Below are 22515 nucleotides of genomic sequence, written 5' to 3'. Positions count from 1 at the left end.
CCTCAACTTTCCTATTGTCAGGTAGGTGTAGAGTGGACAGAGGAACACCTCACCAACTTTCCCTGGAGAACTGTCAGATCCTGCCCCCAGTCCCTCTCCTCAATTTCCCAGTTACGTGTAGAGTGGTCAATGACTCTTGTGTATCTCTTGGAAAGTGAGAGAATATTGTTTTTACCTTTCATTTATTTTTATTCTTTGCTTAACTCATGTTTATGTGGATGGTGTCTCTCTCATTCCAGTGGTTTATGTTGAAGTGGGATAAAGCTAGTTATCTGTATATCCTAGAATGCATATGAAGACAACCATTTTTCTTTTGAGACGATGTTTAACGTTTGCACTGTATGCAATGAACCCCCAGGTGTAACAACATGTGTATTGCAGGTTTTTCAAGGTTGTGCCCCCTGTGCCTCACCTGCACCCCCAGAAACTCTCCACAGACTGTGATAAATCCTCCAAGTCGGGGGTCTTCATCTACACACCTCTCTCCCTCGACTCCGACAAAGATGCCAAGACTAACAAGTGTGGTAAGAATCCACACAATAGCTTTTCTTCAACATGTTGATGTTTGCCCTGTTTCACAATGCTTTGCAGACCATCAGAACATCATCGATAACCATGATGTCACAATCAAATGACACCACTAATCTCTCTGCTACTGAAGCTGTATCTGTACTTTTTACACACAAGACACTATTTATTACTGTTTACAAACTGAAAAAGTTGAACGAATGATGTTTGGATGATAAACAGAATTTCAACACTTGTTGGTAAAAGCTTAAGCCTCAGACTTTTAATCTTTCATTGATATCAAAAGACACTCAGGTGAGATTCTCTATGTATCATTTGCACGTTGATTTGTCCAACATATCTAAGAGGAGCTCCACCTGATGAAAGTTTTCCAAGCAGTGTAGGACCTCAGTGCTTCATGCTTGTCAACAGTGCTGACTTCAATGAGAGTCATTAAGTTAATGTATGTACAAACTAGAAACTTTTCAGGTGCTTCAAACAGTTTCGTGACTAGTCATTTGAGGTGGTTCAAGACTGATATGTTTTTCTTCAGATTTCCTGTGGGTTGAGGGGGACATGTGTGAAGTACACCTACAGGTGTTTAATCCTCTCCCCGAAGAGCTCAAGATTAACTACATGGTATGTATGCATGTATTGCTGTAAACTGTCTCTCACATGATCAGTTAAGACCACTTTTCTTCATTTTCATCGGAACAATGAAATGATGTCCAGTTGAGAAAGAAAACATGGATTATTGTGTAATTGATTTTCTCAATTTATTTTTAGTGAAATCAGTTCATCTGAGTTATAGATAGGCTTATAATCTGGTATCGTGATGAGTGTTTTGTCTGTGTCCAGGGTTTGCTGACGGAAGGTGTTGAGATGGAGATATTCCCGGCCAATCCATCAGTGCCAGCTGAGTCTGGACCAGCCTTCATCAAACTGTATGGCAAACCAAAGTCTGTAGGCCAACTCTCTATTCTGGGTAGGTCAGCTTCTCTATACTGGGTTGGTAAATTTCTCTGCTGGATAGTTAAGTCAACTCTCTATACTGTGTAGATAGGTCAACTCTCTATACTGTGTAAGTAGATAATTACATTAAGTAATACGTTACCACTGTTATACCGAGGCTGTTGTCTCCCACAACTGCTGCTATAGCGAAATCTACCACAGAGATCTCAATTACCTCATGCAGCACGTGCGTAGCCACCTAGCTGCCATGTGACACCCTTCACTCTTGTCTCCTTCGTCTGCTTAGCAAGACGTGTTTTCTCCTGCTGAAGCGTTCCTTGAAGATTTGGTGATATTTATTATAGTTTATTCTCTAATTCCGTCGCCGCATTGTTGTCGAAACTTGTGGATTCCATGCTGGCGGCCTTATCGCAAGATAGGCCGCTGGCTGTTCCGTCCCCGGCCTCTTCGGTGGCCGCGGGGTCGGACGCGGGGTCCAACGCAGTCAATCACTGGAAGCATCGTCTCGTCGACGCCCGGCTCATGCTGGCGACCGACAACACAACGGTAGTGTCCTATGTGAACAAACTGGGGGGAACCCACAGTCACTCGCTACTCGATCTCACGTTCGAGTTTTACGCTCTGGTGGACAGTGTCCCGTGCCAGATACGCGCCCGTCACATCCCAGGTGTGCGGAACGTACTGGCCGATGCTCTATCGAGGCCTCAGGATCCGAGCCCCACAGAGTGGATGCTGAACCCAGTAGTGTTTCAGTGGCTGTGCGAACGTTTGGGTCGTCCGATGGTCGACCTGTTCGCAACGCGGTTCAACAATCAACTCCCGTTGTTTGTATCACCAGTCCCGGTCCCGAGGGCCATCGATCACGATGCTCTCGCGTTAGACTGGACGGGCTTGGTCGCTTATGCTTACCCGCCGACAGCGTTGATACCACACATTCTAAGCCGGCTCCGAGGAGTTCGCTGTCGAATGTTCCTGATCGCGCCCATGTGGCCGAACAGATCGTGGTACCCCGACTTGCTGACCCAGGTCACGCAGTCGCCACTTCCACTGCCTGTGAGACCGGATCTCTTGATCCACCCTCACACCCGTCAGCTTCATCCAAACGCAGGGCAGTTCAATCTGCACGCGTGGATGTTGTCACCGAGCGTCTGAGGAGTAAAGTTTTTTCTCGCCGGGCGTCTCGGGCATACGTTAGTATGCATCGTGATTCTACCCAGAAGGTGTATAATGCACGTTGGGTTATTTTCACGAAGTGGTGTTGTAAACATCACATTCATTCGCCAGATAAGGTATCTGTGCAGGATATTGCTCGTTTCATGTCTCACTTGCGAGAGACCCGGAAACTCTCCGGGGGTTCCATTGCCAACTATGTCTCGTCCGTTGCTACGGTACGGGACGTTGCTATGGGTACCAGTCTCTCCAAAGAGCCGGTGATGCGGGGTATTATCAAGGGTTTCAAACAGCACGATCTTAAGAAGGGCCGCCTTCGGGCACCGGCCTGGGATCTTTCCCTAGTGTTGCAATCACTTACGGAAGCTCCGTATGAACCCTTGCATAGTGCTTCGTTCCGGCATGTGACTTGGAAAACAGCATTTCTCCTCTCCTTTGCCACGGCGGCACGTGTATCCGAAATTCATGCACTCGATGTCGCCAAGGTACGATTCGATAGGGGTGACGAAGGAGCGGTCCGCCTGGGCCTGCTCATGGGCTTCGTCGCCAAGAATCAGAGAGTCGGGCAAACGGAGAGAGAATTCACTGTAAGATCACTCAAAGAAATCTTACATCCTGCTGATACTGAGGACAGAGCGCTGTGTCCGGTTAGGGCCCTTAAGGATTATCTTAAGGCTTCGAATGAACGTAGACAAGGGCGTGACCGTCTGTTCATATCGTGTAACCCTAATCGCACGGTTGACATAACTCGCAACTCGATTGCGTTGTGGCTTCGTTCTGTCATCAATCTGGCGTACCGGTCTCGGGGGTTACCGGTAGCGGGGTCAAACCCGCACGAGATCAGGGCGCTAGCGGCAACATTTGCCCTACACTCGAATATCTCTGTTCGCAGAATATTACGAGGTTGTTACTGGCGTTCTGACTCGGTTTTTGCCAATCATTACCTCAAACAGGTCGCTGATGCCGTCGTGGAGAGTGTGCACCGTCTTGGCCCGCGGATCGCGGCGCAAGCGGGCACCTAAGGGGTGTGCCCAGCGCAATTCCGAACTCCTCAGGCGTCTGACCTTGCACGGTGGTCAATCTGGGTCTACTCCAATGTTCCCACTGCCGTGGGTACAGGAGTTGGGGTCCCGCAAACCAGCGCACTCACACCACAGGTGAGGGCGGCTTTTTGTGTGCTTTGTCCTTATTTGTATTTTGACAATTATGTCTTTAATTGTCTGTCGTGTATCCCAACCTTGTGATGCATGCTTACAAATACTGGAATTAGGTCACGCGCCTAATGCATACTTTAAGTAGGCTTGCTCTGGGATATACGGTCTGAATGAAATTAATTTCCCTCTTTTCGACCGTTTAACCTGATCTAAGATTAAGCTCACGCGGATACAGTGTTCTCATCCGCTGCGGCGATGAAATACCTATCCAGTGGGGCCGTTTGGAGTCACCAATCGTTTTGGCAATGACGATTGAGCCTTACGGTATGCGCTTGACAGTGCTTTGGTATTCCTATAGGGTAACGCCTAGCTAGGTGCATGCGCATCGAGTGCTTCCGCCTTGGTGTTTACTTCCGCTGGTCGGAAGGAACGCTAGCAGTCAGGATTCGGGTTGTAGGTGCTCCCCACCGCCTACTGTGGTAGTCAGCCTCGGTATAACAGTGGTAACGTATTACTTAATGTAATTTGTAGAATTTTCCTATTCGGAATATTCTATAAGTAATACGTTACCACTGGGCTGCTGCCCGCCCGTCCGTCCCCCGAGCACTTGCTCTCGCAGGAGACAAGAGTGAAGGGTGTCACATGGCAGCTAGGTGGCTACGCACGTGCTGCATGAGGTAATTGAGATCTCTGTGGTAGATTTCGCTATAGCAGCAGTTGTGGGAGACAACAGCCTCGGTATAACAGTGGTAACGTATTACTTATAGAATATTCCGAATAGGAAAATTCTACAAAACTCTCTATACTGGATAGGTAGGTCAACTCTCTATACTGTGTAGTTAGGTCAACTCTCTTTATACTGGTAGATCATCTTTTCTATACTGTGTACTTAGGTCAGGGGCGGTCGGGTAGCCTAGTGGTTAAAGTGTTCGCCATTCACGCCGAAGACCCGTGTTCGATTCCTGACATGGGTACAATGTGTGAAGCCCATTTCTGGTGTCCCCCGCCGTGATATTGCTGGAATATTGCTAAAAGCGGCGTAAAACCATACTCACTCACTCACTCACTCACTTAGGTCAACTCTATACTGTGTAGGTAGGTCAACTCTCTTTATACTGGTAGATCATCTTTTCTATACTGTGTAGTTAGGTCAACTCTCTATACAGGGTAGGTAGATCAACTCTCTATACTGTGTAGGTAGGTCAACTCTCTATACTGTGTAGGTAGGTCAACTCTCTTTATACTGGTAAATCATCTTTTCTATACTGTGTAGTTAGGTCAACTCTCTAAACAGGGTAGGTAGGTCAACTCTCTATACAGGGTAGGTAGGTCAACTCTCTATACAGGGTAGGTAGGTCAACTCTCTATACTGGGTAGGTAGATGAAATCTCTATACTATGTAGGTAGGTCAACTCTCTATACTGATAGGTAGGTCAACTCTCTATACTATGTAGGTAGGTCAACTCTCTATACTGGTAGGTAGGTCAACCCTCTATACATGTATACTGTGTAGGTAGATAAACTCTCTATACTGTGTAGGTAGGTCAACTCTCTATACTATGTACGTAGGTCAACTCTCTATACTGTGTAGGTAGATTAACTCTCTAAACTGGTAGTTAGGTCAACTCTCCATACTATGTACGTAGGTGAACTCTCCATACTGTGTAGGTAGATTAACTCTCTATACTGGGTAGGTAGGTCAACTCTATACTGGTAGGTAGGTCAACTCTCTATACTGTGTAGGTAGATTAATTCTCTATGCTGGTAGGTAGGGCAAGTCTCTATACTGCTCTCTGTACTGGGTAGGTAGGTCAAGTCTCTATGCTGGTAAGTAGGGCAAGTCTCTATACTGCTCTCTGTACTGTGTAGGTTATATGGTGTAGATGGGCGACACTGTGTTGGTAGTCCAAATCTCTGTGATGAGTAGTTAGGGGAAATCTCTATGGTCAGGTGTGGTGTGCTGGTAAACAAATATCATCTCATAAAGTGACTGATATGTTATAAATGCAGGTGGAAGCATGATGCCCTGTATATTTGTTTCAGTAAATTGTCACTTTCTGTATCCTTGATCCTACATCTACAGATAATCTGTTGATCCATGTTGTCATGTTGATATCATTCTGTGCAGGCTACAGCACTCTAGTCCTCGGGGTCCGCAGCAACTGTCGCTTGAAGGACCTCGCCCAAATACCTCAGCCCCACTTTGACGTTGATATTGTCCCCGGCCTGCCCCAGGTGTCGCTGTCATCGTCGCTGCCGAAAGCTGCCAGCTTCACATCTGTAGGAGATGGAGCCAACGTGGTGGCAAGTGCCACGGCCTTGCTGTATGCAGGACAGAGGTCAGTTGGAAATATATACCTTGTCAGTCTCCTTAGTTTTGACCCTACTGTTGGATTGAGTGTTTCGGTGCTTAAGAGGTTTATGGGTAGGCAAATAAAGTATGACCTTTCACCTGAACCTACTGTTATGATTGTCATAACTCCTTTACTCTAACATAGACGTATGACAGATTGCTTCGTGGTCCTGGGCTATTTCTCAAAGTATTATTATTGCTATGATTGTCTTAAGTGATATTTTAAGATTGACAGATGTAACTCTAAGATTATGTTCATGAAAAGGAGCCTTGCTGATTTATGTAAAAAGTTTGAAAGTTCTATATGTTATTTCATGAAATATTAATTTGTCTTTTGTTTTATTATTTGAGGAATTTTTTCGTAAGCCATATAGAAATGTTTAATTGGTCTATTTTGCCTAGTGATAAGTTAATGAGCACTGCATCTGCTGAATATGTTTTTCAGCTTGGAGTGCCTGGTGACTCTCCAGAACGGCTCCTGTCTGCCTGTGGAGAGACTGGATGTGTCCCTGGATACAAAACTAGAGCATGGTACGTATTGAGATTTGAAATTTCAGTGTTTCAATTATTACATTATACCTTTCTTTAACCATGTTAACAATATCTATTTGATTGCACTGATAAGGCATACAGTCAAGTTCAGTTCAGATCATTTTCTGGGACATTGACTGATTCTCATTCAAAACGTCTGGAAGATACTTTTTCAAATTTTGTAATGATATAGAAATATGTCTGATATGTCCGAAAACATTTATGAATAATTTTATGAAATGTCCTAATGCCATTAATCTCTAGCCACTGTAGTCAAGATTCCTCTCTTGAGCAGAATGGGCGGTCGGGTAACCTAGTGGTTAAGGCGTTTGCTTGTCACGACGCTGAAGACCCAGGTTCGATTCCCGACATGGGTACAATGTGTCAAGCCCGTATTTGGTGCCCCCTGCCATGATATTGCTGGAATATTGCTCAAAGCGGCCTAAAACTGAACTCACTCACTCTCTTGAGCAGGATATGTGAATTCCCCGCCTTCTGTCTGCTACTTTTGAATGTGTTGTGGTCATTGGAACAACTGTATTTTGGTTTGCAGACTTAGAAGAACGGATATTTTCGTGGAGTGATGACAATATTAATTCCCAGCTTCCCCTTCAACCAGCCAATCAACTGTGCTTCTCTGTCTGTATCTATGGTTACAGCGACTTCCTGTCATCAGACCTTCAAACTCAAGGTTTGTGTACAATCAACTTAGAAACAATGACATCTTGTGAGACATCTTGCGACGCCCATTCTTTAAGAGGCATTTAGTAGTTAGCAGTTCATAGAGATACAAAAGATATGGATTTCAACTTCTGTGTTCTATATTATATCTTTACCTTATAAACACTTTCTCTCACTCTGTAATCCAATTCCCTCTATGGGTTTCAGATATGCCTTCCCCTGTGTATTCCAATCGGTCTCGCTCAGACAGCTCAGAAGGAAAGGTAGGTCCTTTTAAAATAACTTGATGTTTATGGCTTTCCTTAATTCTTGACGTTTTATTATATTGAAAACAACCCTGATATTCCTGGAGAAAAGCTAACAAATGTGCACAAGCCTCACTGACTGTCTGTGAAACCTTTTTATTGTTTTTTACATGATTTTCAATTGTTGTTTTCAGCTGCTTTAGAATCTGTGGCGGTCGGGTAGCCTAGTGGTTAAAGCGTTCGCTCGTCACGCCTAAGACCCGGGTTCGATTCCCGACATGGGTACAATGTGTGATGCCCATTTCTGGTGTCCCCCGCCGTAATATTGCTGGAATATTGCTAAAAGCGGCGTAAAACCATATTCACTCACTCACTCACTTTAGAATCTCTTCCTTATGCATAACAAATGACATATTCATTACCAGTAATTAACAAAATTTCTCTAGAGTGAGAAAATGACCAATAAGTCTTCAGTGGACCTGTTAACATTAAATGATAGACAAGCTCATGTGAGAAGGGCTGTGATATATATAGATCTCCAGTCTCTCTTCAGCAGGAAAACATTCTATAGGATTGTCCAAGTCTTTGGGATATTTACAAGGATAAGAATTTTCAGACGATCTACGAAAGTCCATGGATTTCATTTTGTCAGGGATCACTTAATTTTATATACAGTATACAAAAGACAATATACACATACCGTATTCGACGTAATAAGCGCCCAGGGCGCTCTCAAAATTAGGAATAGTGGGCTCTTATTAGAATATTGTTTGGGTGAAAAAAACAGTTGAAAGATGGTAAATTTCTTGGTTTATGCTGACAGCCTAAAATGTTTAAATACGCCAGACATATTCTTCCAGAATTTAATTGCCCCTAATTAAGGGTGCATATAACACACGAGTGCGTATTATACACGAATAAATAAGTCTTGTGTACATTGATCTATTGGAAGGGGTGCTAATTAGGATTGTTCACTAGCCAATATATTAGCAAATATCGCCGTGGGCGTTTATAAGAGCGGGGCGTATATTACGTCGAATACGGTAAATCATATTGTCCCCAGATCCCTGGTGTTTTCTGTATTTATATAGAAGTCACCCCATTGGGTAAACAGGGTAGAAAATGTACCCAATGCTATTGTTTGTTATATAGGGTTGCTAAATCAAGTGATCAGACTTGTCGACAAGGTCTGACGTTGGACGTTGCTGATTTAAGTAACAATATCAACCCATGATTGCGTGGCTCAGAATCAATCATCTACAGGCCTGGCCCAGAATCAATTTACATGCCACCATAATATATCGGGAAGATTGTGGCCTAAAACAACAACCCGACAGTTGTAGCAGATGTACAAGATTTAGATGTTTGAGTTGTATTGTGTGTGTGTGTTGCAGGCTGTGGAGGCGGTCCTGTCAGTGCAGTACAGTGGTAACCCTGGGCTGGAGGCAGGGTACTGCCGGCAGTGTTCTCTGGCGCTCACTATTGACATAGTGCCATCTCTACAGATAGCCAATTGGGATGTCCAGCCAGCCCTCAGGTGGGAGGCCCGTTGAGGGGAATGTCATAGAAGTAGAGCAGCCTTTTCCTGATATTTGCAAGAAAAGAATTTCAAATATGTCGTTTCCTGAGCACAACTTGAAAACTTTTCTTCCAAACCTGGTACATGTATTAACCAAGGGCTGAAGTGGAGCCTTTTGCTATTCAGGAATGTTTTTGAAAACTTATTTTTTTCCTGTTTCCATGGATGGCACAAGTTAGACTTTGACTCTGTTGATAGTGTTGTGTTTATCGCATCATATCTCTAAAGCTAATAGGTATTCTTTCATGACACTTTTCACACACATAGACCAGGTTGTCAAATGGTGCCTTTCGCAATTTTTAGAATTTATATTTTTTCATGGCAACAAGTTTGATTTTGACTCTGTTCATAGTGGTGTGACAGATGAGATAGAAATTCTCTCATCAAGTTGGACTTAAAGTAAAGATGATTTGTTCTTTAGAATCTGTTGGGGGCCAGGGAGATTTGTCGTCTTCTGATGACTCCTGTTTAAATTGTAGGTTTAGTTAAGAAAATATAGGATATGAACTTGTATCGTGAGTGACATTTAGATAATAATTGAATATTAATATATCGTGGAAAACTTGCAATAATTATTCCAGTTAGGTCAACAATGCATGATCAGCTGCTGACTGTGTTATTGACACTGGCTAATAAACTGATTGCTTATAGGCTCAATTGGCATTCTGTATCCAATCAGTGTGTGCAAGAAGAAAAGCTTAAACTCCGTTGTTTGCCTTTTTGCTCTGTTAATTTTCATAACAGTACGTGATGTTTAACTACAGTAAATTTAATTTCTGGAAGGTTTCTGTCATTTCCTGTCCGTACATGTAGTAATGTTAATAATTGTCACATATTGCACAACAAATTAAACTTTTCACGTTTTGAATGTGCCACAAAATCTCATTTTCAGCCGAGAGCATTGTGTGATACTGTTTGACATACAGAACGTGACAAGCCACCAGCTAGATCTAGAGTACCAAGACGGCAAGACAATCATCACAGAACCACAGCAGTGTCGCAGGTCAGTCCCAGCCTGTACTCAGGGAGGGAAATAAATACTCCATGGCTTTATTTTTCTGAAATGAAAGATGTCAGCTGAGAGCTGTAATGAAATCTTGAGGCAAATAATTGAAACTAATAGGGCTGGGACGGGTAACTCGGGTACTCGGGTCGGGTGGGTATTGAGAAGGACCCAGGTACCCACAGGACTACCCATGGTTAGTCACATGATATATTGTTTAATGACCCAAATTATCTATAATTCTATGGTTACACTACCAGTCACTAACGTTCGCATTTCTATCTGACTTTGCACCCATTCCTTCTGACCTCTATATGTTTGAATAAAGATAAAACTTCAGTCAACTTCAGTATATGCATGACCAGATCGTTTTATACGTGTATCTAAATACATTTACCAGGGCTGCAGTAAAACAATTCCCAATCAGACATTTTGTACCCAACTCTTGAGACCTTCAGCGGGTACCCGGGTAGGGTCGGGTAATAGTGGGGCGGGTACCCAGGTAGTAAATTTAGACGCATCCCAGCCCAAGGAACTAATGCCCCTTTGAACAGGATTTCAGTTGTCACAGCAATCAACTTAATGAGGAAAGTCTGAAGTATCACTGGTCATATATTTTATAAAATTCTTTAGCATGTGGTGCTAACCTGATGGATCATAACTGGACACCCTCTGGGGATAAGAACAGATCCCAGCATCCCTGGACGTAAGGGACTTAATGGATTGGATGGTCAGACTCAATGACTTGGTTGATTGCGTGTCATCTTACTCCAATAGCCTGGATTGTTGCTCACAATATCGATCACGTTCTTTTGTCCATAGCTGGAACATTTCTGAGAGCAGCATTAATAAACAAATATAAATGGACAACACTGAAATTTGAACCCATGACCTGAACCCAGATCCTTGCAAGGCTAAATGGCACAACTGAACAGTCCATCACTTGGTCCCTGTGCCCCACCTTTTGGTGGCAGTAGCTGTGATTTTTGCACAGATTTTAGCAATGTTCCAGCAAAGCCATGTGGAGGGACTCCACTTGTGGGCGTCACAATTTAACCAATGTGGGCTGTCGAACACAGACACCAAGATCTGAAAATGAGGGTAGTGCTCATTTCTGGAGCAGAACTCCAAAAGCGTTTCAGCATGGAACGTGTTATACAGATCAGTCTAGTGGTGAACTTGTGCCTTTTGATAATTTGGGATTTTGAAATCTGAAAATAGTGAACAGCATTAGGTTTTTCTTCACTGGACTGAAGGTATCCAGTGGCAGTGAACCAGTAGAGGGGCATAAGTAGCCAAACTCATTTCTGAATTGCTCCAGACCGGGCGTATATGTCATCTCCTGATGACTCTGGTTTATAGAAATTGTTGTTTGATTTCAGGATTGCTGTAGAAATCCCACGTGTTGACTTCCCACCTGAGGAGACGAGACATGATGCTTCACCGTGCATGCCAAGTGTGTATCGGCAGTGCCGACCTGTCAATCACCACAGTCAGTACCTGGCAGACTATGTGGACATCAGGTGGACAATTGTATCCTTGGTTATAGAGGTGGCCATACAATGATGATTATGTATAGACAGTGATAAGAGTTATTGATTTTCTTCAATATAGAATGTTATGGTATACAAGAACTATTTGAATAACCATGAAATACTGGAAAATGTATTATCCACTCTTCCATTTGAATAATCAAATTGGCTTTATTTCTAGTATTATGCAGTCCAAATACCTAACTGATGCCATTTAAAGTATTCAGTATGGCTTCATGAATCATTTTTTGGTTTGGTTTGTTGTTTAAAGCCGCTCTCAGCAATATTCCAGCTACCATGAATCATTAAAACTATTCAAAATTGTAGATTGCATGTTACACCGACACAGGGATTTACCTGGGTCTGACTTATTTTCGAGTTGAGGGGACTCAATTATAGTTTTTGGGGGTGCAAGGCATCAACTTAGGGGTCCCAAGCTGGCGTGGTGTGGCACGCTTCACTAGATTCCCCCACATAATACTGGCATCATGGCATATGTTCTACAGCCTGAAATTTATTTGGGTAGATTTCAATGTTAGATTGAAGAAAATTAACCAACATTGACCAATGGCATACTTACCTTTCAGTGCATTTCTTACCAAGTGAAGATATCAGTTTATGTAACATGCAAGCTACTATACTGATGTTAATACCTTGGACCACCAAAAGTTATTATGATTTGAATTGTGTCTGGTGTATGATGTTTTCTTAACAAGAACTTCAGCCTGCCACCAAAGTGAGTGGTAAACTTGGCATTGAGCACCTGATATGGAGCAAGAACCAGCTAGAGTTAATCCAGAAATCTCCTGTAATGTGGGGTAGGTGGAAGTCCGTGGTGCGAGTGAGTGGAGAGTGTGTTTGTTCTGCCAGAGTCATGTTTTACTGTATTGGCCTTGCATGACCAACTCAGGAACATGTCTTACTGTGATGGCCTTGCATGACCATCTCAGGACCATGTTTCACTGTATTGGCCTTGCATGACCAACCCAGAACCATGTTTCACTGTAATGGCCTTGCATGACCAACTCAGGACCATGTTTCACTGTAATTGCCTTGCATGACCAACTCAGGACCATGTTTTACTGTATTGGCCTTGCATGACCAACTCAGGACCATGTTTCACTGTATTGGCCTTGCATGACCAACTCAGAACCATGTTTCACTGTAATGGCCTTGCATGACCAACTCAGGACCATGTTTTACTGTAATGGCCTTGCATGACCAACTCAGGACCATGTTTTACTGTAATGCTTGCATGACCAACTCAGGACCATGTTTCACAGTGTTGGTCTTGCATGACCAGCTCAGTGCCATGTTTCACTGTATTGGCCTTGCATGACCAACTCAGGACCATGTTTCACTGTAATGGCCTTGCATAACCAACTCAGGACCATGTTTTACTGTATTGGCCTTGCATGACCAACTCAGGACCATGTTTTACTGTAATGGCCTTGCATGACCAACTCAGGACCATGTTTTACTGTAATGGCCTTGCATGACCAACTCAGGACCATGTTTTACTGTAATGGCCTTGCATGACCAACTCAGGACCATGTTTCACAGTGTTGGCCTTGCATGACCAACTCAGGACCATGTTTCACTGTAATAGCCTTGCAACACCAACTCAGGACCATGTTTTACTGTAATGGCCTTGCAACACCAACTCAGGGCCATGTTTTACTGTAATGGCCTTGCATTTCATACTCTCAAGACTCTGTTTGACTGTTATGGCTTAGAATGGTTTTCCAACTGGTTTTCTTTGTTTGCATTTAGAACTTGCACACCAGCAATATTCCAAACACATGACGACAGCCTGTCAATAATAAAGTCTAGACAAGATAATCCAGTTATTGATAATGAGGAACATCCATGATGTCGGGCAGGACGACATGCGGGTCACCAAGCCTGACCACCCGATTCATTTTGTCTTTCGACCAGCATAGGTTGCTGAGGGACAATGCAATGACTTGGAATGCTCCCGGAGGCTCTCACTGGTGTTCCTTCTCAAGGGTCGTCACGATATGGCTGAAATATTGCCGATGTGATGTATAGCATAAACTCACTCACTCACTCTTCTCAAGGGCCATCTCAACTTGTAAAATAGAAAACCCCTTTCATACTTTGACATGTTGGAACTAAGAACTTGGCATACACTAGATTATCATGATTAACCAAATCAAAGTACCATTGTGATATTTGTAAGCTCTTTATCTCTAGAAGGTTGAGACCCGTGAAGATTTCGGGGTAGAATAGGTCTTCAGCAACCCATGCTTGCCATAAAAGGCGGCTATGCTTGTCGTAAAAGGCGACTAACGGGATTGGGTGGTCAGGCTCGCTGACTTGGGTGATGCATGTCATCAATCCCAATTGCGTGGATCAATGCTCATGTTATCAATCACTGGATTGTCTGGTTCAGACTCGATTATTGACAGACCGCCGTCATATAGCTGGAATATTGCTGAGTGCGGTGTTAAACAACAAACAAACAAACAACTAAATCTAGAAGGCTGATAAATAAGGGCAGTACCTTCCATGTTAATTCACCCAGGTGACCCAGTAATCCTGACTGAATATAACACTTTACAACATCAATGCTCTGTCAGGTTGCCTACAGAAAGGAAGACTTTCATCATAATATAAGTGACGTTACTGTAACAATGTGTGAATGTTGCTATTGCAGAGGTTCGCCTCAATGACCAGCTGTACCTGTCCCCTGATGTGCCAAAGTTCTCCCTCAGTGATGTACTGGACGTGCAGGTGGCGCTCACCAACAGGAGAGGTGAGATACAGAAGAACAGCAACTGCACACTGAGCTACAACAGGAACTGTAGGGTAGTCTGGTGGTCAAAATGTTCACTTGACAACCAGCTGACCCAAGTTCACTTCTCAAAATGGTTACAATGTGTCAATTCCACTCACACACCATGAGGACCCGTGAAGATCCGGGTTAGAATAGGTCTACAGCAACCCATGCTTGCTATAAGAGGCAACTATGCTTGTAGTAAGAGGCGACTTACAGGATCGGGGGGTCAGGCTTGCTGACTTGGTTGATGCATGTCATCGTATCCCAATTGCGTGGATCGATGCTCATGATGTCAATCACTGGATTGTTTTGTCCAGACTCAATCATTTTCAGACCGCCATCATTAAGCTGGAATATTGCTGAGTGTGGCATTAAACAACAAACAAACAAACACATACCATGAGAGGGGCGGTTGGGTGGCCTAGTGGTTAAAGTGTTCGCTCATCATGCCGAAGACCCGTTCGATTCCCGTCATGGGTACAATGTGTGAAGCCCATTTCTGGTATCCCCTGCCGTGATATTGCTGGAATATTGCTAAAAGCGGCGTAAAACCATACTCACTCACTCACACCATGAGATGTTGTGGCCTGGGACCTTATTATGAAAATATATCAAGTTATCATTCGTTGGACTCAGAGTTTGGTTTTCAGACTATACTGTTGACCATTAAATCACATTATCGTAAAACAGTAAATGGAAGGGAACGAGTTTTCTGACAATGACTTGCGCACCATTAACACAGTCTATCAATGCGTTTTTTTCAGTCAGGCAAGGCTTTTTTTAAAGAGGGGTTTATGGATTAAATGGACACAAAATAATGAAAAGTGGGCAAATAACTAAATCTGAAAAGCACTGTGTATTTCTTATTCCAATGATTGCAAATCTATGTGTTCACTACAAGAACAATGTGTGTACAATAGGTTAATCTGCAAGACTGACAATTGATTAACACAGATAACAAGGTAACCTATTCCAATAACGATTTGAAGGAAAAATACATCTGACATGTCCTTGTTTGTTATATTTTTGTTCTTAGCGGCCATGACTACCAATATGGATTATTTACACAGAAGTATGGCCTCAGTATGAAAGGTTTGACACCTTAAGGTATGAGAACTGGGTTGCCAGGGATCTGGAACTCTGCAGTGGAAAGTTGAGATGAATCATGCCCCTTTATTCTGTGATGGCTGTGATTTCCATGTATATGTCTTGCAGGAGGCGAGCAGTCCCAGGTGATGCTCGAGATGGAGCCAGTGCAGGTGTGTGGTGACGAGGTGACAGCATGCCACGAGGTGTCCGTCCTTGGAGTCAATACTCTATGTGTCTCACAGGTAATGTGGTCATCTTCTGCCTGCCGTCTTTCTGAATCACTTGCTGTTCTTGTCTTGGTTGAATATTGAAATCGATTGTGTAGAGCAGAATCATATACATTGTCATAACACTGCCCTGGGGCAGAATAGGTTTACTAGCTGATTAAATGGGGATCAGGTAGTTACGATGAGTTTCCAGCATCCTGTTCTATTTGGCAAACACCTTGATCTAGTAGAGGGAGATTCCCGGCCATGTCCAAAAAAAAGACATTAAAAGATGTTACTTGTAGTTGCCCTACGTGGCAGCATTAATGGGATAAAACAAGGACTGGTCAGTTTGGAGTCAGTATACTGTGTCTGAGTGGGGTATTCATGTTAAACTGTGGCATGGTATCTCAGAGGTCTCCCACTATAAAACAGGCATTAGTCTGGGTTAGAACATGCATGCATGTCACAATATAAGTGCAATAATCTTGAATGCGATGTTAAACCCCTTTTTTCTCAGCTACCTGCTTTTGTTGGCAAAGAACACAACTCACGCATTAACATTGAGTCAATCTTTTATTACACTGTTTGGTTTTGGTTACAGCTTCCCCATTCAGCCAGCCTCCAACATTCATGTGCCTTCGTCTTCCACTCCCCCGGCTTCTACAGACTCAACGTACTGTGCTACACCTTCATCCAGACTTCAGCAGAAGCCCCGAGACAGATGTCTGATGTCTCCAGTGTGTCTGTCAGTGACAGGCAGATGTCCAGTGATAGTGCCGACATTCCTTCAGAAGAGAGTCAGGCCTCTGTGAACAATAGTGAAACAGATGACAAGCAGACATCTGAAGTAGACAGTGCAGCTGATAGACTGTTGTCTGCCAACACGAACCAGACCCAGGTTATCTGGAAGTGTGAACCAGTCCCACAGTTTCAGATCATCGACTGATATTTGGACATTTCATCATCAACAATCTTCACAAGGATCACATAACAGTCATCTGCCAAGGAAGCATCAGCCCAAGAACCACCCAGCACAGTACACGTGACAGTACCAACACAGGCAACTTACACAGGCAACCAGCACAGACAACCACAGCACAGGCAACCAGCACAGGCAACCGACACAGGCAACCAGCACAGGCAACCAACAGAGGAAACCAGCACAGGCAACCGACACAGGCAACCAGCACAGGCAACCAACACAGGCAACCACAGCACAGGCAACCAACACAGGCAACCACAGCACAGGCAACTGACACAGGCAACCAGCACAGGCAACCGACACAGGAAACAAGCACAGACAACCAACAAAGGAAACCAGCACAGGCAACCGACACAGGAAACCAGCACAGGCAACCAACACAGGCAACCAGCACAGGCAACCAACACAGGCAACCACAGCACAAGCAATCAACACATTCAACACTTGACATCTAGTCAGGCTAGTGGCATCTCCTCTGTTCATCCAGTGTTTTTTGAAGGACCTGTTTCTTCAATGAGTCTAGCTATAGGACCTGATACTATTTCTGGAGGCCTAATGAATAGGATTTGACCCCTGTAACAATTACCTGCTTTGAATAGCTGCCAATGTGGTGCTGGTGCTGTGTTAAGCAAAAGTCACTCACTCACTTGCCTTACTGATGATGTACTTTACTCACTAGCTTGCTGATCACCAATCTTAGCTTTGGGAAAGTAAGATAAATTAAAATTAGAATAATTTGTTTTTGTTTGCTGAAGGCCGCAAAATATCTGAATGACACTGGCAGATTTTTATCTTGTGAACAAAGGTATTGAATTAGTGCATAAGAGAAAGAAAAGAGGGATACTACTGTCCTGTTTAGAAATATCTTTTTAACATGATCAGTAACTGAGATAAATGAAAACATAGCCTCTGTTTTGAGCATTTGTCAGTTACTGAAAGCAGACTGCTGAAAGGTTGCAAATGGTCAGTGTTGAAATAATTATACTGCTTTTGTCTCTGAAGGTAATCATTGGCTGACATTTCCTGACCACCAGATGTCAAGTACCGATATCAATAGTAAACCTTTACATAGCGCCAAGCACATCTGACAGGAACCATTGACAGTGGTGTGAATGAGATCCTAGAAAGGCGCCTTTGTCTGACGCAATGTAGAGAACGAACAATGGTAACGACTAACCATATGTGCTCTTGAAGTTGTATTTCCCTCAATTTATTGATGGAGTAGATGATAGAAATGTTCCCCGTTACAAGGACAGCAATAAGATTGTGTGAATGGATCAAAGACTTATGTATTTTCTACAACTGTACACATTTGAATTAGTCTCCAAAGTATTTGTGAACTCTCTACACATGCTGTATTGGCGTCTAAGGTCTTGGTAAACCCTGTTGACATTTTAAATCAGTTTCTAAGATCTTAGTGAACCCTGAACTCTTTTTGAACCAGGTACGAAGATCTTTGTATATCCTGTACACAGTTTGAATCAGGAACTGGGATCTTAGCAATTGAGATCAGTTGCTAAGATCTTAGTAGTGAACTTTGTCCCTACTGAATCAGGTACTCGGATCTAATAAACTGTGTAAACATTTGGAATCAGTTGCTGTGAAGTTAACAGCACACCTCTGATATCCAGCTTTCTTGCTTTTATTGATCAGGTTTGTCATCAAAGACATGTAATCCAAAACTTAAGTATGTGACTGACTCGTGGTTCAGTATTCATTGTACAAAGTGCTCATTATGCTCCGTCATCTTGAATTGGTTGAGCGACTATGCGTCCCCTGTGTTTTATGATCATGACGATCCGCTTCAAGTATTCCCATGTTGTGAACAAAACATCTTCATTGTTCATTCCTTAACCATTTCAGTACCACTGAGGTACAAGTGCTGTATTCATGTGTGTATATACTGTATATTATCATCACAGACATGGCGTGGAGAGAGACTTACTGGGACATCCAGGGACGGCATTCTGTTGGATGCTTGGTCCCAGGCTGCCTGTTTTGAAATCGGGGACTGATGAATCTATCATGTGGACATGTTAAGGAACAGTGATGAAGGACAACTAAGAACATTTTATCCCTGTATTTGGACAAAACATACGACTACAGACACTATAATACCACTTTTCTCACTGAAATATTGACTGCTTGAAAGCCATAAAAAGATATTTGCCTGAGAACATATTTATTAAATTGAATTTCTGTCTTTAATTAAAGTAGATCCCACTTTTCTCACTGAAATATTGACTGCTTGAAAGCCATAAAAAGGTATTTGCCTGAGAACATATTTATTAAATTGAATTTCTGTCTTTAATTAAAGTAGATCCCACTTTTCTCACTGAAATATTGACTGCTTGAAAGCCATAAAAAGGTATTTGCCTGAGAACATATTTATTAAATTGAATTTCTGTCTTTAATTAAAGTAGATTTTATTTTAATTATATGATTCAGACCAAAGCAGATATAAAAGACATTTGTAGTACTCAATACTATTTGTGTTTTAGGTACAAGTTTTAGGTTTCTGGAAGAGATGCTGATGTAGTTGATGCTTTGTGGATTTCAAGCCACTGCATGGTAGCAGTTTAGCTGTGGTTGCACATTGGCCACTGCAGAGGCAAAGCTAATAGCCATTTAGGAGTGTATCGCTTCACAGTGCAAAATCAGACAATCAAAATTAATGTTATATTTCTGGGCAATTTATCTTTGTCTAGGACTTGCATTTTCTTCCACATGAAGCTGGTACTCAATAGCTTAGTCAGCGTCCTATATGAATGTGCATCATGCATACAAGTAAAATACATTGATGAATAAATAATGTTTAAGAACACAGTAACATGCATTGTTTGAAGTCTATTGTCAGTGGTTCCTAAATCAAATCGGAAACCTACCCAACTCTGACTCAACCAGTGCCCCTTCTCTCTTCTACACTAACAATAGTGTCTCCAATTTATTTTGTCATGGTAGAACTTTGACATTTTATTAAAGAATTGATGACTCGGTGTTGAAGAGTTTTCTTCTGCCTTCTCTGTTTTTTTGTCCCCAACCAGCAGAATGCCATGAATATGGATCTTGTTTTTGTAATATGTAATGATTAGAGAATGGTAAGAACTGAATGTTCAACATCCTCCCGAGGCAAGGGAGTTAACTGACTATGAAAGTCCAGTTTCCACCCTTGCCGAATTAGGCAGGAATTATGGAGCTACAGTTTGGCTGGACTAACAAGTCTATGCATAGCCCAATCAAAATCGCATAACGAAATTGACATCCGGTTCGTAGACTGCCATGCAGATTTCGGTCGATAGCAGGATTTGCTAAGCATGTGTACTCCAACTCAGCATCAACAGATATTTTCCGAATCCTTTTATAAATATTTTTTGTCAAGGTGCTTTGCAAAGTAAGACCTGTTTTATCACAATATAAATTTGGATAATTGTTGACAAGATTGCTTTCGTCATTTTCTTTGAAGCAAATGCAAGTGATATGAGAGGTGGAATCTGATTGGTCTTTGGAAGGACATAGAAGGGACATAACTCGTAATAGCTACTGGTGGTCCTACGATCGAGCCCAGAAATTACAGCCTAGTTGAGCAAGGGTGGAAACTGGTCTTTTACAGTCAGTTAAATCTTTTGCCTCAGGAAGATGAAGTTCAACAGAAACAGGTTAATTGGAGGGAATTGGCTCTTAGCCTAGTTTCTACAGGGTCTATGTTTTATATTATGTTTGATGATGTCCTTGAGTCAGTGACCTTCCTGTGATTCACTAGTCACATTTGTATTAAGTATATGTTAATATCATAGAACTCGATACATGTACTTTTGTGTTTTCTTGAGAGAAACTCACATACTCCTTTGTATTATTTAGTTTTTAACTATGAATGAAAATGTCAGCTTCACTTTGTAAATGAATTAATGACACTTTATTTATGAAAGTACTGTATTCGACGTAATAAGCGCCCCGCTCTAATAAGCGCCCACAGTGATATTTGCTAATATGTTGGCTAGTGAACAATCCCAATTAGCACCCCTTCTGATTGATCAATGTACACAAGACTTATTTAATCGTGTATAATATGCACTCGTGTGTTATATGCACCCTTAATTAGGGGCAATTAAATTCTGGAAAAATATATCGTACATAAACATTTCAGGCTGTCAGCATAAACCACGAAATTTATCTTTCAACTCTGTTTTTTTTCTCACCAAAATGATATTCTAATAAGAGCCCCCTATTTCTAAGTTTGAGTGCGCCCTGGGCGCATATTACGTCGAATACGGTACTTTTAATACGTACCTGTATGTTATGACTCATTATGTTTGTTATTCTGATTGATATGCTACATTATGTATGATAAAACCCAGACCAATTCTGTCTCTTTGTAAATATTTTCTCAGTATCTTATAATGGTTGTGTAGACCATCTACCTTCACCCTACCTCCCAATACATTTGGATTAAAATCAATCTTTAGTTTTAAAAAACTGAAGAAATCTAAATTTTAAGATTCACGATTTCGTTTTTAAGTCAAACCTTAAAGAAGTTTATGACAACAGTGGTATGTTTTTTTGGACTTTTCAATCTCTCTTTATATTCATGGTATGAAATCACTCAACTGTTCAATGCTTTGTCGGTTTGTGAATATCTTTTTGAATAAGTTTATAATTTCTTGTGGTGTATTATATTTTACCAAATTGTGATTGGCCAGAGAAATCCTATGTGTGTGTGTATTGACTATTGAAGATCTTAGCACATTGTCATGGTAACAGTAATCATTTTAGTCTGTTGTACACAATCAAACCTTGCTGTTGTGTATAGTCCAACGTAAGTAGCACAGAGGCGTACAGACTTGCTGTACAGAGTTGTGTCCCTTAGCTGAAGCAGGACCCAGACTCACCTTGACTTTGATCCTTAGCTTACTAATGCATTCCAAAATAGTGGTTAACAGCAACCATCATCTTTTCGTTCTGGTCAAGACCTGATAGCTATGATAGACATTTATGAAGGCTTCCATGTCCCCATGGCAGACAAATTGGCGGGAAAGCATAATTTAGTTCCCTATTGGGATTTTCTTAAAAGTCAATATATATTTTTTTAAATGCAAGATTTAAAACTTAAACATTAAAGCATCTTCTTGTTCAATGGTTATTTTATCAGTGAAATGTAAGTCACCTCTGCAAAGCAATAACATTTGTTATTAATATAATCGTGAAAATAACATGATTGATCAAATAGTTAGTTTCAATTTGGGAAGTTTTACTGCCATTTATTTCAGACTTTGGGTGGCATATGGCCTCTGAGAAGGCCTTGATAAATCCCTGTAGGACTAGTTCAGGTCGTCTCCATCAACAGAGGGGTGGTCGGGTAGCCTAGTGGTTAAAGCATTCACTCGTCATACCGAAGACCCAGGTTTGATTCGACATGGGTACAATGTGTGAAGCCCATTTCTGGTGTCCCCCGCCGTGATATTGCTGGAATATTGCTACAAGCAGCGTAAAACCATACTCACTCACTCCATCAACAGCGACATTCCAGTCATTGGTCGCACCTAACAAGTGGTGTAGCCAAGTGGTTAGGGTGTTTGCCTGTCAGGTTTGACTCCCAAGAAGAGTACTTTGTAAGTTTAATGTTCTGTCTTCCCTATACAGTACTTTTGCTGAGAGAAGTGTAAAATGACATGCTGAAGCCCCATTTCTCTGTGTTTAGCTTAATGAGC

At 42.2% G+C, this 22515-nt stretch overlaps 1 protein-coding gene across 1 annotated transcript in view; it reads left to right on the top strand.

The window, feature by feature from the left end:
* Window positions 1-20859, top strand: part of LOC124110940 (trafficking protein particle complex subunit 9-like) — a 47890-nt gene extending 27031 nt beyond the window's left edge. Inside the window, exons 11-24 of the mRNA XM_046470432.2 lie at window positions 382-524; window positions 1061-1146; window positions 1366-1492; window positions 5932-6142; window positions 6602-6687; window positions 7241-7378; window positions 7576-7631; window positions 9008-9150; window positions 10085-10195; window positions 11578-11728; window positions 12452-12545; window positions 14408-14506; window positions 15746-15861; window positions 16430-20859. Coding sequence (XP_046326388.2) covers window positions 382-524; window positions 1061-1146; window positions 1366-1492; window positions 5932-6142; window positions 6602-6687; window positions 7241-7378; window positions 7576-7631; window positions 9008-9150; window positions 10085-10195; window positions 11578-11728; window positions 12452-12545; window positions 14408-14506; window positions 15746-15861; window positions 16430-16774 — 1906 coding nt within the window. The 3' untranslated portion in view covers window positions 16775-20859. The remainder of the gene's footprint in view (window positions 1-381; window positions 525-1060; window positions 1147-1365; window positions 1493-5931; window positions 6143-6601; window positions 6688-7240; window positions 7379-7575; window positions 7632-9007; window positions 9151-10084; window positions 10196-11577; window positions 11729-12451; window positions 12546-14407; window positions 14507-15745; window positions 15862-16429) is intronic.
* The last annotated feature ends 1656 nt before the right edge of the window (window positions 20860-22515 follow it).

Source organism: Haliotis rufescens, unplaced genomic scaffold (genome assembly GCF_023055435.1).
Source record: "Haliotis rufescens isolate VD_foot unplaced genomic scaffold, xgHalRufe1.0.p SCAF_1, whole genome shotgun sequence".
Classification (NCBI taxonomy): Eukaryota; Metazoa; Mollusca; class Gastropoda; order Lepetellida; family Haliotidae; genus Haliotis; species Haliotis rufescens.
Note: the sequence above shows the minus strand (reverse complement) of the source record. Positions and strands in the feature narration are given on the sequence as shown.